Source organism: Nuphar pumila, chromosome 7, assembly GCF_984573655.1.
Source record: "Nuphar pumila chromosome 7, dmNupPumi1.hap1.1, whole genome shotgun sequence".
NCBI classification, from domain to species: domain Eukaryota; kingdom Viridiplantae; phylum Streptophyta; class Magnoliopsida; order Nymphaeales; family Nymphaeaceae; genus Nuphar; species Nuphar pumila.
Genome location: NC_143255.1, coordinates 128734225 through 128750131, shown reverse-complemented (window position 1 = coordinate 128750131; position 15907 = coordinate 128734225). Strand labels below are relative to the sequence as shown.

The 15907-nt window shown below is 38.5% G+C and overlaps 1 protein-coding gene across 2 annotated transcripts; it reads right to left on the bottom strand.

Annotated features, from left to right (window-relative positions):
* Positions 1–3233: 3233 nt before the first annotated feature.
* On the bottom strand, positions 3234–15763 carry LOC149833481 (CASP-like protein 1F1). 2 transcript variants are annotated; one of them, XM_090012859.1, is made up of 4 exons: positions 15510–15763; positions 15313–15433; positions 15150–15216; positions 3234–3405 (listed from the first exon to the last, which is right to left on the bottom strand). In XM_090012859.1, exons 1-4 carry the CDS (start codon positions 15707–15709, stop codon positions 3368–3370), a joined length of 426 nt encoding a protein of 141 aa, XP_089868985.1. In that variant the 5' UTR covers positions 15710–15763; the 3' UTR covers positions 3234–3367. The 2 variants fall into 2 exon arrangements, with proteins under 2 accessions (XP_089868985.1, XP_089868984.1); XM_090012858.1 differs by lacking the exon at positions 3234–3405 and having other exon boundaries at positions 14812–15216.
* Positions 15764–15907: the final 144 nt, after the last annotated feature.

Below are 15907 nucleotides of genomic sequence, written 5' to 3'. Positions count from 1 at the left end.
TTTATTCTTGTGGCAAGCCAAACCGAGTTTGTGCTTACAATGAGCCCGAGCTAAACGAGCCGAGTTCAAGTTGGCTAGTTTATAAAAAAAAATACATTGTTTTCGAGCCGAGAGAAATAGGATTACAAATAAATGCTATGTTTTACATATATTATATAATGTAAAAATATATCTTTTACTATTTAACAAACTCATACGAGTTGAGCCGAACCAAGTACCAATTGTTCACGTTCAGCTCCTGGAGTTTATTTTATTAGTTAGAATGACATCTTTACCAGCCTAGCCACGAGCAGCTCAGCTTGTTTCCTAGCCCCACCGGTATGATTAGGGGTGTCAACGGATCGGGTTTACCCGAACCTGACCCGGACTAAACCCTATAGGATCTGGGTATGGTGACAAATTAGAAGACCCGGCTCCAGACCCGAAGGTCCGATTAATATATGGACCCGGGTATAGTTTTTGAAATTTTATACCAGACTTCCCGCCCTCTCGCCCTCATCAACGGCCTCTCTCTTCATCGCGGTGAGTCCTCTTCTTCCTCTGCTGGTTTTCCGTTGTCGTTTCTAGGGTTTTGATTCGGAGATACGCGGCATTGATCGCGATTCATCGGTTTTTTTTTTTGTGCTTCTTAGTTGATCGGTTGTTGATTTCCGGATTTCGGTGGATGATACCGGTCTGGGCTTGGTCCAAATCACGGTTCGCTGATTTTTCCTTTGGTCTGTCCCTGATTTACGAGTTGGATTCATGAAATTATTGAAGTTTGGATGATATGATAGTTGATCGATTGTGTTTTCACGAGTAAATAGATTTTTCCTAGGTTTTTGCAGTTGATCGAGTACTCGTTAATCCTTGCGTAATGATCTAATTTTGCCCGGTGCAATTGATGATATTAATCTGTTGATGAAGTTCCTAAGCCCTTAGTGATTCTCTTAATATTTAAATTTTGCTTTACTAGATTTCGACGTGATAATTCAAGAAAACTGCGTAACTATTCATTATTACTTGTAAGGAGATTGACGATATCCGTCAGATTTATTTCTTGTTTCCTAATGTTTGAATTGTTTTTTGTTTTTCCTACTTCTGATTCAGTGGAAAAGCTTCCGATGCTGTTGAATTTTTAGACGTAGATAGAGTGTCATGCTTTTGAATGTGTTGGAGATCTGTTACACTAAAACATTTGAGGGATTTGGGGATATGCACGAGATGAAACAGAGTAGGTTTAGTTGTAATATATCATATTTGTGGAGAATGCAATTCAAGATCTCATGTATGCATAATTTGGTTTGGTGTGGGAGAATAGTGAGATTGGTTAGGACATTTCACGGATGTAGCACTCGAGAACTTGGTGAAATTTGTGCGGTTTGGCTTAGAATGCAAATACATCAATGATGGTTTCCTTTCTAATGATCTGTGGCTGTCAACAGTTCTGCATTTGCACCTTGGCATCCTTGTTTTTATTAGAAAATCTGAATATGAAATTACTATAGAAAGTTGCTTGTGGTCACTGACAAGAATAACTCGACATCAATTCAGCAATTTCGGAAGAATTTTAGTATTTTTTTGTTTATTAGAGAAAAAATACCATGTGGATAATGAAAAAAATACTTCAACCTTCAACCTTCCACGATTCTTTTAAATTACGGGAAGGATTTTGCTTATGAGGTAATCATCATTTACCTCATTAAATTGGAAGTACTTCAACCTTCCACGATTCTTTACATACCGAAGTTCTGTTATGAGTTTCGATTCATTGATGTGGTAGAATACTCACATTGGAATGCGCAATCATTCCAAGAGATGGGGTTTGCACTTCTCCTTTGCAGCTGGAAATAGGAAATACCTGCCTATCCATAAAATTGTGCACTTTGTGCCACCAATTAGAATTCCCAAAGAAATTGACATTGAAAGGCCACTAGAGACTCTGTGGCAAAAGATTTTCTTGAAATATTGGCATCTATCTGAGCTAAGGTCATCTCGTTGGTGGAGAGATGGAGTCTCAATTGTTCAATGCCTATGGTGGATATGCCAACAGGCCCAACACATAACTGTCAGTACTGTTTATTCCCCCTCTAGATTGAATTGTAGAACTGCTCTTGGTCCACTAGCATTGAATCTCTTATGCTGGCACTTGGCAATGACAGATCTTGCATGCGTCAGGCATCAGGGACATCCCTCGACTTTCGATTTTTGTAGAAAATCACTCCGTGGGTGAAATCATGCCAAATTTTAACCTGAGCCTGCTGAACGTGTGCTCTGCAACATATCCAAAATTCAGGTCATTATGAGATCAGAAACTGCCTGAACTTGGTGGTTTTTGACCGAATATGTTTGTTGCAGGTCTAGAAACCCAGTCTGGGTGATTCCGACCTAATCCGGAATGATTTCCTTTCACCAAAAAGCTGCAGAATGTTGAGGACAGCCTCCTTAGATGAAAAATGTTTTTTGGGAAACTTTTAGATCTTCAGAAGGTTGTCAAATCTTTGCCAAAAGAGAGAAAGGGATACAAGGTATCGATACTACCTTAGTGGCGAATTCCCTGCTGCAACGTTGGAGGGTGTAGGCCAGCCAGCACCTTCGTCTTCACCTCGGATACAGGATAAGGTTGAAGAAGAGGGCAGAAAAGGTAAGAAACATAAGGATCCTCGAATGGTGCTGGTACTCAACCTGGAGGAGACGAGGGGGGGGGGGGGTGGCCACAACTTGGAAAATCGCAAAGACTAGAGGAAGAACGAGGGCTTCCTTCTTACCTTGGAGTCTTTATCCAGGAGGGGCGACTTTGGTAGATCTGGTGCACCAGTTGCCTTTTCTGTACTCAAATATGAAAGGAGTAAAAGGGAAAAAAAAAAAAGACAAGAGGCAAATTTGAATTCTTGCTCTCTTTCTTTTTTTTAAGCATTTAAATGAGGGGCGGTTTTGAAATTCTCGCCCACCTCCTTTCCTTCTTTGAGCATGAGATGAACAAGGAAGGGGAAAGCCTTACAAATCTTGCCCCCTCCCCCTCATTTCCTCTTATGTATGATATTTCATAAATGACAAGTGGTGCTTGCCTCCTTCAAGCCATGTGCAAAGAGGTAAAAATTAAAAAATTCGCATTTATTGGGTAGGTGTTAGATATGAATTTCATATCCACTTCAAAAATGTTTTTTTGGATCAGATCCATAATTATATGGATCTTGGGCTGTGGGTTGGATCAATTGAATCTCCGGATGAGATCCAAATTTAAAAATATGCTCTAAAGCCTCAAATTACCTTATTGATCTCAATTCTTTGCTATGCAAATTCTAGTACTAAGCATGGGCAATTATGTCAGAAAATTATAAAAAATACATGCATTTAAATGTGAATATGTAGCCCTTATAGTGCTCCATTAATCCATGTTCCAATCTTCATCTTTGAGTGCGGATCCTGAAATACACAATGATTTTCTTTAAACATAACATCATATTTTAAATCACAAATCAATTTATTAACTGAGATAAGGTTGAATTTGAAATGAGGAACATATAAAACATCATGTAAGGTAACTCTTGATGACAATATGATGCTGCCAGTGTGAGTGACAGGGGCAAACATTTCATAAGGGAGGCTGATGAGTGAAAAAGAAATCAGCACAAGTGATGAAAGGTTAGATATTAAATTTGTGATGTGATCTGTTGCCCTTGAATCTATAATCCAATATTGAGATGCAGATAAACAAACTGATGGTTTGGGTATATTACCTGCAAGCTTGACCATATATTGACAATGACCATGATCTTATCATATTGTTTTTTAATAGGTTTGGAAAGAGAAGGACTAGACATTGGGTTTTCATGTTCAGTTGTGGAGTGACAAAGATTGGCATTAGCCTGACTATTGAAGTGAGCATTGGAAGAACCCCTTGATAGATTAGGAAAACCATGAAGATAATAACATTTTGCCTTGATATGGCTTAGATGCTCACAATGTTCACATTTTGGTCTGATGTGTGTTTGGCTATCTTTGATGTGTTGACTTTGATAGGTTGATTGCTTCGATCGATTGTCGCGGCAATTGGTTCATGGTTGGTGTGAGACGAAGGTCACGTTATCGTTTTTCTTCAATGACTAATGAATAGGTCTTAGATATGTTTGGTAATGGTGTCATGAGGAGTAATTAAGTTTGGATGGCACTAAAGTTGTCATTGAGGCTTATTAAAAATTGAATGAAAAAAATATTGCTTGCAAAGATTGCACTCTTGGGGAAATAAAATGTATCCCTTTTTCCAAATAGAACTTTTATTTTAAAAAAATCATTTGAATTAGTGCATTCAGATGTGTGGGGGCTATCCTTGGTCATGTCTAAAGGTGGCTATTCGTATTATGTTACATTTATTGACGACTTCACTAGATATGTATATGTCTACTTTCTTAACTTTAAATAAGATGTTTTCTCATTTTTTAAAGAATTTCACATAATTATTAAAAAACAATTTCAAAGCAATGTTTTTATAGGTCCGACTTCAGTGAAGAATATATGTCAAAAGATTTTTGAACTTATTTAAAATGAAAATTCCTAGAACTCTTTAACAGAATGGGTTGATGGAAAGAAAACATAGGCATATCATAGAAACCGCTAAAACCCTACTTATCTTTAAAAGTATTTCTAAAAACTTTGAATTTGAGTCAATACATATATAGGAAAAAACATTCTCATGTGGAGTCATTAAAAGGAAGCCCCTGAGTCCAAGAGCACAAACCTAGAGAAGATGATAAAGTAATAGCGGCACCCAAAGTAGAACATGATGTCTTTAGAAATTATCGAGTGCCTGCGTCAATTGACTAATAGTATCTTTAAGATCTCCATTTGTCTCTTCACTCTTCTTGGATGTGGATTCTCCAACAAAAGTCACCTTGTATTTGAGTTTAGGACATGTAGGTTTGATATGCCCTGGTTCATTATAATTGTGGCAAATAATTTTTCTTGATCCTCCATTGTTATTTTGCCTCTCAAAATGTGGAGGCTTGTATGGCCTCATATTGCTATCGGGTCTAGCCACGACCAACACTTCATCTTCTCCTTTAGTCATTCCAAGACGAGTTTCTTCTTGGCATATTTCGGCAAGAGCCTATTCTAGAGGCATAGATAAAGATCTATAGATAAGGAAATATCTAACTTATTCAAACTCCGAGCGTAGCCATACAAAATTTGAACAAAGTGTTCTTTTTTCATTTGCTCACGTCTAATATTCAGTACATTTCAATATATTCAAATCAATGCAATACATTTCAATACATTCTAATCATTCAGATCAAATTGAAAAAAACTTCATGTAAAATATTCAAACATTGCAATACATTTCAATATATTCAGATCAATACAATACATTTCAATTCATTCAAATTATTCTAATCATTCGGATCAAATTAAAAAAAATTCATGCAAGACATTCAAACATTGCAATACATTTTAATATATTCAAATCAATACAATACATTTCAATACATTTTAATCATTTAAATCATTCAAATCAAATTGAAAAAAACTTCATGCAAGACATCCAAACATTGCAATACATTTCAATATATTCAAATCAATACAATACATTTCAATAGATTCTAATCATTCAGATCAAATTGAAAAAAACTCCATGCAAGACATTCAAATATTGCAATACATTTTAATATATTCAAATCAATACAATACATTTTAATACATTCAAATTATTCTAATCATTCAGATCAAATTGAAAAAAAAATTATGCAAGACATTCAAACATTGCAATACTTTTCAATATATTCAAATCAATATAATACATTTTAATATATTCAAATTATTCTAATCATTTGGATCAAATTGAAAAAAACTTCATGCAAGACATTCAAATATTGCAATACATTCAAATAATTCTAACACGTTACATGTGCATTCTATTCATAACTCTATACCTATCGAACATACATAATCAATTCAAAAAATATCTGAGACATGCAATATATTCAAACATTGCAATACATTTCAATATATTCAAATCAATACAATAGATTGCAATACATTCAGATCATTCAGGTATGTATTAAAAGATGTATTTCACTAGCTCGTGAATGATTCACCATCACTTGTCTGATTTTCATACTCTTCTTCTTCTTCCTCCTCCTCCTCCTCTTCGTCATCATCTTCTTCTTTATTTAGCACCCATCCACTTCATATATCTTTTGGATCACATTTTTTCATGCATGTGTCATCAGACAATGGAGATATGACATGCATACCATGTGCGACATTGTGGCCATAAGAGAAGTCATACATATCATCTGATTGATAGTAATCACCCTCTTCAGCAATCTTGTCCTCCTGTAACTGATCATATTCGGGGTATAGTTTAGACTTCACCTTACAAACTGCTCACCATTTATTTATATCTAACTTCCTTGTACTCGGATATGAAGTATAGTAAACTTGTTGAGCTTGCGAGATTAATATGAATGGTTCATATGTTCCAAACCTTGATTTATGATTCACCTCCACAATGCCTGAGACTTTGTTGACTCTTGTTGTTGTGAGATCAAATCATTTGACACTTGAATAAAGTTAAGCTATTATTTGTGCCTATGTAAGTCAACTCCATTATTTCTTTTATAACACCGTAGTAGTCATGTTCATTTTTACCACAGCTGCTACTCTTGACGCACATTCCACTATTCATCATTGACTTGTTGACACCGTAGTATTTTATATGGAATCGATAACCATTTACAATGTACCCGTTGTAATATTGCACAACTTTAGATGGACCATTTTGTAAATCACATATTTCTTGATCTTTAACATCACCATGGCGGACCTACAAGCATAAACAATGACTATGATCACGACAAATTAAGTATCTTATTATTGTATAAAGAGAAAGAATGTATACAATCGTCCTTACCAACTCTTTCAACCATGCCACAAATTTATTTTCATGTTCTTTCTGTACTTCTGCATCAGTGAGTTGTGAAAGTTTTCTTTGCAACTCCAGATCAAATCGCCTGCACTTAACATAAACTTATTTTACCGAACTATGTACGCACATATAGAACTTAGTGTTACGTATTAAGTATACTTACTCGATGTATGGGTCGATTGCTAAGCAATTAAAAATGATATATATTTGTGTTGTGTCTTGCTCTCGATCTTCTAAGAGTCTTGACCGACAACTGCCAAATGCATGCCCAAGTAGTTAAAATGTAGACAATTTGTCAGTTATAGTTAATTGTTCTTCATCATCATTTCGAGGTGGGCATGTGTAACGTGTTGGAATGTGAGTTTCAAAGTACATAGATGAGAAATTTGCAATATTTTCTAAGGTTTACGCCTCACAAATAGAACCCTCTACTCATGCTTTATTTTGAACCTTTTTTTTGAGGTCAAACATGCATCTATCAACAATATACATCTCAGATTATAATAAATTTCTTAATAGCATTGAAAAGAAAATTTTAAATAAATATATATTTTTCAAATTGGTACATCCACCGATATTGCACAGGTTCACCAACCCTAAGTTCATATGGCAAATGTACGATCACATGTTCTATAACATCAAAAAATATTGGTGAAAATATCTTCTCTAGCTGACAAATAGTAGTTACGATAAATTCCTCGATATTCTTTACCTCAAATACTATAACTTCTGTTGCGTGCAATGTTCTAAAAAATCTACTCAACTCGGACAATACCATTCATATAGGTTTGTCTAACATATCATGGAATATTAGGGGTATCAACCGTTGCATAATGACATGACAATTACGGCTCTTCAACCCATATAATTGTCCCTCGTCTATCTTCACAGCCCGAGCAATGTTAGAAACATAGTCGTCTAGAAATCTCAACTATCTCAACCATTGACATACAAGCTTTACTTGATCTGGTTCAAGCATATACCTTGTCTTTGGTTTCAGTACTTTGCCATTTTACTTTTTGAGTTTCAATTCTGGTCTTTTACATACCACTTTTAAATCCATACGTGCCTTCAGATTATCCTTCATTTTCCCTTTCGTATTCATTACTGTATTAAACACATTATCGAACACATTTTTCTGCACATGCATGACATCAAAATTATGTCGTATCAATAAGGTTGACCAATATGGTAGTTTCCAAAATATAGATTTCTTTGTCCAATTGTGATCCTTCCCAAATCCAATAAAGGGCGTTGGCCTATGGCATCTGTCAGTCCACATGAAAAGTATCGCAATCTTCTTAAAATCTCTATACCGGACAACCTTGTTGGTGGACCTTCCATTTCAGTTGTACCTGCTCGAAACATATTTTTTTGTCATTGGAACGGATGATCGCTGAGTAGAAATCGACAGTAACAATCAAATCAGCACAGCTTCCTTCCATGCGTCAATCTAAACAATTTTGTATCCTCCATGCAGTACGGACATGCTAACCTCTCATGTATGCTCCAACCAAATAACATATCATATGCAGGGAAGTCATTGATTGTCCATAGAACAACAACCTTCATATTGAAGTTTTATTTTTTGTGGGTATCGTACCTGAGAACACCGTCATCCCACAGTATTTTCAATTCATCAATTAATGACCTCAAATATACATCGAGATTTTGGCCAAGAGACGTGAATTAGGGATCAATAGAGAAAAAAAGATTTTGACACTTCATACACAAGCTTGGAGGTAGGTTGTATGGGGTGACAAATACTGACCAACATGAGTATGGGGTTGATCTACCCCCAAATGGATTAAATTCATCTGTACATAAACCTAGCCTAATATTTCTCACTTCTAAAGCAAAGTTTTGATGAGTACGATCAAAGTGCCTCCAAGCTTCTGCGTCAACAGGATGTGTGATCTTGTCTTCATCATGTCGAACTTTATTTGTGTGTCATCATTTTTTTAACTATCCTCGAAGACATATAAAGACGTTGCAATCTAAGGGTGAGAGGAAAGTAGCAGAGTGACTTATATGACACTTTTTTTTACCTTGTGCTACTATTTCCCTTTGTCTTTGGCTTGAACCAAGGATGTCCATATGATGAACATGATCTGCTATTTTCTTGATCTTTGAAATACAACATGCAGTGATTGGACAAGCATATATCTTTTGATACACCATGCCTAGAGCATTGACCATAACCTTCGCACAGTAGAAATTTTGTGGCAATTTCTCATCTTTGAGCAACATACTCTTCACAGGCGGCAGGAAGGGGGGCGACGGGCGGCGGGCGGCGGGCTGGGGGGGCAAGAGGAGGAGGGAAGGGGGGCGTCAGAGGTTGACAGCGGCGAGAAGGGGGGCGACGACCGGCGGGCCGTGGGGCAACAGGAGGCTGGTCGGGGGCCAACGGGAGGAGGGTCGGAGGTGACTAGAGGTGGGTCAGCGGGGCGACGGGAGGCGGGCCCGAGAGACGCGGTGGAGAGGAAACAAAAAAGAGAAAGAAAGGAGAAAAATTAGGGATTTATGGGGAAATTCACGATGGCCAAATTTTGTTGCTAAGTCGTCGCTATTTGGCGATGACTCAACTATGAAATAGGTCTGTCGTTGATCCACCGCTAAGCTGTAACAGATATGGCAATGTAATAAAATTCATCGCTAATCCGTCGCTATGTTGCGACGGATTATCGACAGAATATTTTTCGTCACTAAAATCAGAAATAAACAATATTTCAGAGACGAATACCATTCTCTCACTAATTCAGCGGCACTTTATGACAATTTTTTTCATCGTAAATGTCTGTCGCTAAATAGGGTTTTTCTTGTAGTGTTTCATTAGAAGTACTTGTGCTCACGATTTCGGTTCTGACACCCTACTTCTATGGTTTTTCACAGCCGCACGTGATCAGTGAAGTGACTGGTTTCTGTGAGGGTTACGAGTGTCACATTCTTGCTAGATGGTTCACAGTGGGACAACATGACTCAATTTTTCGTTATTTACTTTTATGTCATTTAAATAACTCGGATATGTCTCTTGCAATTATTGCTTAAGCATTCTTTTTTTCAAATAAATGAATAATGGTTTGGTATGGGTGATAAGTGTAAGCTCTATTGTGGTGTTTTTGGTTATCCAATTGGGAGTGGAACTGTAAAGGCCCCGGGTTTCTAGGAAGATTTCTGCAATGGTTTAAAAAAATATATATATTTTCAAGGGGTATGAGTTGGGGTCGTTACATCACATGTGAATGCATCTTATTCCCCGAATAGATGCTCTTCTCATGCATTGTTGATTCTCTTCAATTCAGGAACGACTGTAGATAGTTGGAAATATGAACAGTAGCACCAGAGTTAATCCACCAACTATTTTCAAGAATTTGTAATAAATTACATTTATGATAAACAAATGACAAATTATATTTCTTTTACAACCACTTTTACTTTATGCAATCAGCCTTCCTTTGTTCCTTCTTCTTGAAAAATAAACACTTTATGGGAGTAGAGTCAGATTGTTTGCCTTGAGATGTCTTATCCCCCGTTAACATTTTTTTTGAATGCATTCTTCTTTGGTCCTACCTTGGAGCCATGAGAAGTCATATGTGCACTTTGCACCTTCTCTCCTTTCAATCTCTCTTCCTCTTCAACACACTTGGACATAAGTTCATTGAATGTTCATTCATCATTATGTGTATTGTAATAGATTTTGAAAGGTCCATACTCCAAGGGTAAGGACACCAGAATCAAATGCACTAGGAAAGAATCAGAAATGGTCAGCTTCATGTCATTAAGTTGAGACTCTATGTTCCTCATTTCCAAAATGTGCTGGTGAATTTTACCCACTCTAGAATATTTCATAGTTATAAGCTTTGACATGTAGGTACTGGCTCTAGCCTTATTTGAACTCACAAATTGTGCCTCAATGGCACTCAAGAATTCTCTCACTGTCCTGCATTGTGGGATGACATTATGAATATTCTTAGCCACCTTAGATTGCAAAAGCAACAAGCTAAGCCTATTTGAGCGCTCTCACTTCTCAAAAGCAATATTTTGATCAACAGTACTTTGATAAGTCAGGATAGTGGGTTCATCTATCCTTAGGGTCATATCTAAATCCATATACTCTAATGTAAATAGAATAATTTATTTCCAATCACTAAAGTTAGATCCATCAAGAGAATGTATTGAACTTGAGTCATCTAATATCGCAGAACTAGAAACTGCATGACAAAAGACATGTATCAAAAGAAAGCATATATGAGACAAGCTTGATAGAAAAGACAATAAATAAAAGGCTCTGAATATGCTTATTTTCAGGCGAGTGTAGGGGGTCATCAGAGTCCTAATTTGGTAAGCACTCTGACACGCGTAATCACTACGTCTACTGACCATAGTTGATAAAACTGAGGCTCATGTGAAGCTACACCATCAACACATAGTACCTTTAGATACACATGTGCAATGTATCTCAACACATTTGCCTCATTTTACCCTACCTAAATTCCAAAAACGATGAAACTACCTTTGGGTTGTTTATCGTTTCATGAATCTAAGTACAACAGTAATATTGGCTAAATTCATATGATAGTATAAAATTTTGACAACATACGTGTATTCAGTCACTTTGGTGTCATGAATTCACTAAGTCATTTAGCTATCCTTGATGCCAATGTTATATATTCATTTATACATGCATAAATACAAATAAAATGCATGAACAATAACAAAAGCTAAGCTTAAATGGGTAAAACTCTGGGTCCTCAAGCAGGAACCAGTCTGAAAGCACTCTGAACCGGTCTGAAACAGCCTTGAACCAGTCTGAAACAGTCCTGAACCGGTCATCCAACGGTCTGAACTGGTTTTGAACCTTATGAACCAGTGTCAAGTATGAACAAAACTTCATAAAACCCTATAATCGTATGCCAAAATCCTTGTATTTTCTTATATTTATGAAAACATGGTTTCAGCATCTCAGAACCAGTGAGAAACTGGAAGGAACCAGTCAAAAATGGCTCTGAACCGGTCCTGGAAAGGGGGTTGAATCAGCCCCTTATCCGGTTCATGCCAAATAGTGCATGGCCCTTACTGGATCCGGGTCTGACCCAGTATTAACCGGATCTGGGTCTGACTCAGTATAAATTGGATCCAGGTCACACCTGGTATTAACCGGATCTGGGTCAGACCCGATATTGACCGAATCCGGGTCAGACCCAGTATTAACTGGATCTGAGTCAGACTCGACACTAACCGGATCTGGGTCAGACCCAGTATAAAACGGAATGGACCCATACCCAGACCTGATCTGGATCCTTCGTTAAAAAAAAAAAAAATAGGAAACCCGAGGGTTTTTATTTTCTGTAAAAAAAAAAAGAGGGTTTTTCCCTCTTGGCTTGCCGGCGACTAATGTCACATGCCGGTGACCGATGTCGCCTACCGGCGACCCACACCGCTTGCCGGTGACCCGCCTTCCGACGATCCATGTTGCCTGCCCGGTGACCAGCCTGCTGTCGTCCCATGTCAGAAAAAATCCAACGAGCCTGATCTATAGAGGAACCTCAGGTAACGAAAAAGGGCTTTTGAAACCCCTTTCTGGCTATCAACGGAGAGGAGTCCGACGAAAACACCCCCTCTACCCATGACGATGATGCATCTCGGTGTCGACAACATCATCTTCTGACGATGACCCTGACGGAAAACCCCTTTTCAATGAAAGGGTTCCATCAGCGACCAGTCAATCTAGATGCCAGTCAATCCAAACGGCATGGAGGTCCGGCGATAGCGGCACTCCGGTGATGGATTTGTGATGTCGGCGACCATAGCCCCTCAACGCCCAACGACCGAGGAAAGTAGCAAAGGGGGGTTTTTAAAACCCATTTTTGGATGCTGGTGAAAGAAGCCATCGGTGAACCTCGAGGACCCTGGAGATGGCTGATCACCCTGCAGCCCGATGGCCATAGGTTAATATTCCATAACATTTTTTTACTCTGTCGCCCCACGGCGGCAATCGCATGCCTACCGATGACACCATGTCACCCCACGATGACCTGTTGTCAACTGCCAGCAATGTCAACGTCGCCCCATATCGATGTCACTTTGTCGGAAAAGCTCTATTGCCTCATGGTGACAGTCGCCGAAAAACGTCATCGAGCCCGCAGTGAATGCAGGGTGTGGGCCCATAACCCAATGTTGGGGTCAGCTAGCGCACAAACATAAAACATCAGGAAAGTGGTGGAGAGCATACTTGATGCGGCCATCGAAGAAACAAATCGATGGCAGTGGCGCTGGTGGCTGGAATAGGGTGCGCTTTGCTTCTCAACAGACTGCAGCCCTCCAATGAGTGCAGGCTCCTTCAGCAGTCGGTGAGCAAAATCCCTCTTCCCTTTATGAAAAAAGGCTCAGAAAAGGTAATTTCCTTAACCCTCTTCTGTGTTTTTCTCTGTATGCTCGCTCATATCAGGGTTGCTCATGGATACCCTTTTGTAGCTGTAGCAAGAAAAAAGGTTACTTAACTGTTTCCTTTCTTGTTTTCTTTATGTTTATCAGAAAGAAGAATATAAGGGAAAAGTTACCATAGGCGAGTGGTCCACAACTTCAAGGATAAGATTATTAAAATAAATAAATAAATGATATTAGACAATGGTCCTTAGTCGGGGTTAAATGGAATGAAAAGGACCTCTTTTAATACATGAGAACGATAAGGAGTACACGGGTGCACATATGTTCATCATTTCATTGATTATAGAGGGAATGCAGCGCGAGGAAGGAAAAAGAAATTCAGCCTAACATTCTATTCCTTCCTGTCATCATGCATTTAAGGCGCATTTGTGTGCCGTGGAATGCTTCCACGGCAGCCTTTCCGTGGAGCTCTTCCGTGGAACAGGAGTCCGACCACCCCACGATTAAGACCCGTAATTTTCCATTGTAGGGTCCGGATATGGTGACAATTAAGAAGAAACGATTAAGACCCGGGATCAGACCCGAAGGACAGATTAATATATGGATCCGGGTATAGTTTGTGAAATTTTATATCAGACCCGAACCCGACCTGAGTTCTGATTAAGACCCGTAATTTTTCATTGTTAAAATAATAAAATTATTATTTTTACCGGGTATGGCCTGAGTCTGGTTCATGTAGTTTTTATTGGGTCCAGGTATGGTTTGTCTTATAGTAGACCCTATTAGATCTAAGTTTGGACCCGATACCATACCCAAAAATCTTATTCAAGTTTGGTTTCACCTTCGTCCGAACCAAACCCTACCCGTTGACACCCCTAGCCTAACCCCAGGTTGCCTTCCAAAAAAAACCACATTTTGGATGTTTTTTTATCCATGGTAATGCGTGCTTCATGACAATTATATATATATATATATATATATATATATATATATAACATGCGGTAACAATTAGGACTGGGAAACGAGATGAGCAGCTAGCTATTCTGCCAACTCAAATTCAAAATTTGAGCTGGGCTACAATTCAGCTTGTTGAGGTAAATGAGCCGAGCACAAACACGCCAGGCTCAGCTCGTACAGGCTCGTTTTACATATTATATACATCATATACACATTATGGATATGGATGTTTTATATTTTATATATTATCAAAATTTAAAAAACATTTTTTTTAGAAAATGAGCCATCTCGTGTTCGGCTCATAACAAGCTCATGTTTCGTGACGAGCGAACCTGAACAGGGGCTTACCATTAATGAGCCGAGCCCGAACAGCCCTAGCTTCGCTCAATTACCAGCCCTAACAACAGCATTAGCACTATGCCAACCAACTATGAGAGAAATCAATACATTATCTGCTTACAACGAGAAGAGAATTACTGTCAAAGCAGGATGGCCTTTCAAAAGAACCCTCCAACAGGTACCGGTTAATAAGATGGCCTTTCAAAAGAACCCTCCAACAGGTACCGGTTAATAAGATGGCCTTTCAAAAAAAAAACCTCTTACAGGTAACAGCTGGTAATGCAACCCTTAAAAACACAGCCTGTCTAATGGACCTAGGATTACTGAGTACATACTGCATGTATGCTGAATTGGAAGAGAAGGAGAAGCAGGTAGAAAACTGAGTACATAGTACACTCCTAGAATGAAGCTACGGGTATTTGCCTAGGGCCCTTCATGGTGATAGCCACAAGCAGGTAGAAAACTAAGAAACCCGCATAAGATAAAAACACAGAAACAGCTCCATTGGTACAGTATGACCCCAGGTAATTGCAGACTGCAGACCAGCCGGTGTGTGAATTACCATATTTTGCGATATATGCAACCGCAGTCGCCGCAGAAGATCCGGCTATGAGCAAAGCCATCACTGTCTGCATAGGTCAAGAAGTATAACTTAGCGACCTTGTCAAAAAAAAAAAAGAGAACTGTGCATACTGATTGCACGAATAAAAGGTCAAAAACCTTACCAGGTCTAAGAAAAAGATCAAAAACTGGCCTTTGGTTTTGAAACATGAGGGCTTGAGCATCAAGAACACAGAAGACAACACAGAGTAAGCGAGGGCAACCGAGTTCGCGCCCACCAAGAACCTGACATAACATATGAAATGTCAAATTAAAATGCTATCTTAGAAACAAGGTGTGTGATCAAGGTGGATATCAGTACTTGAAGGCTTCAGAGTAGTTGTATTTAGCTAGGACGGATATCCCATAGAAGTTGACGGCCTTCTTGTCCGTGACCATGATCACAATAGCAACTAATGTAGCAGCTGCAGCCAGAAGCCTTAGCACGATTTGGAGGATAAGAAAGTTTCTGGATACTGGGTATTCCTCTGGCTTGATGGTTTTAGCTCCTTCCACATCCATGGTTGAACACCCAAGAAGCTTAGAGTTGAATGTCTCTAAAGCAAGAGAGAGAGAGAGAGAGAGAGAGAGATTTGTGAGACAGCATGGGTCTTGTTGGTTGTAATTATAGGGAATAAAGACAGACTACCTTAACTTTTTTTTGTGGGCCAAGGGTGATTGCTTCTCACCTAACGAAATTAATAATAGAGTATTTCTTGG

What these genes read in the sequence shown, in the direction of transcription:
- LOC149833481 (XM_090012858.1), bottom strand. Translation starts at nt 15,709, where the DNA reads ATGGATGTGGAAGGAGCTAAAACCATCAAGCCAGAGGAATACCCAGTA. An exon ending in AACTACTCTGAAGCCTTCAA is followed by an intron (nt 15,434 to 15,509) that starts GTACTGATATCC and finishes ATGTTATGTCAG; the next exon opens with GTTCTTGGTGGGCGCGAACT. An exon ending in TGATCTTTTTCTTAGACCTG is followed by an intron (nt 15,217 to 15,312) that starts GTAAGGTTTTTG and finishes TGACCTATGCAG; the next exon opens with ACAGTGATGGCTTTGCTCAT.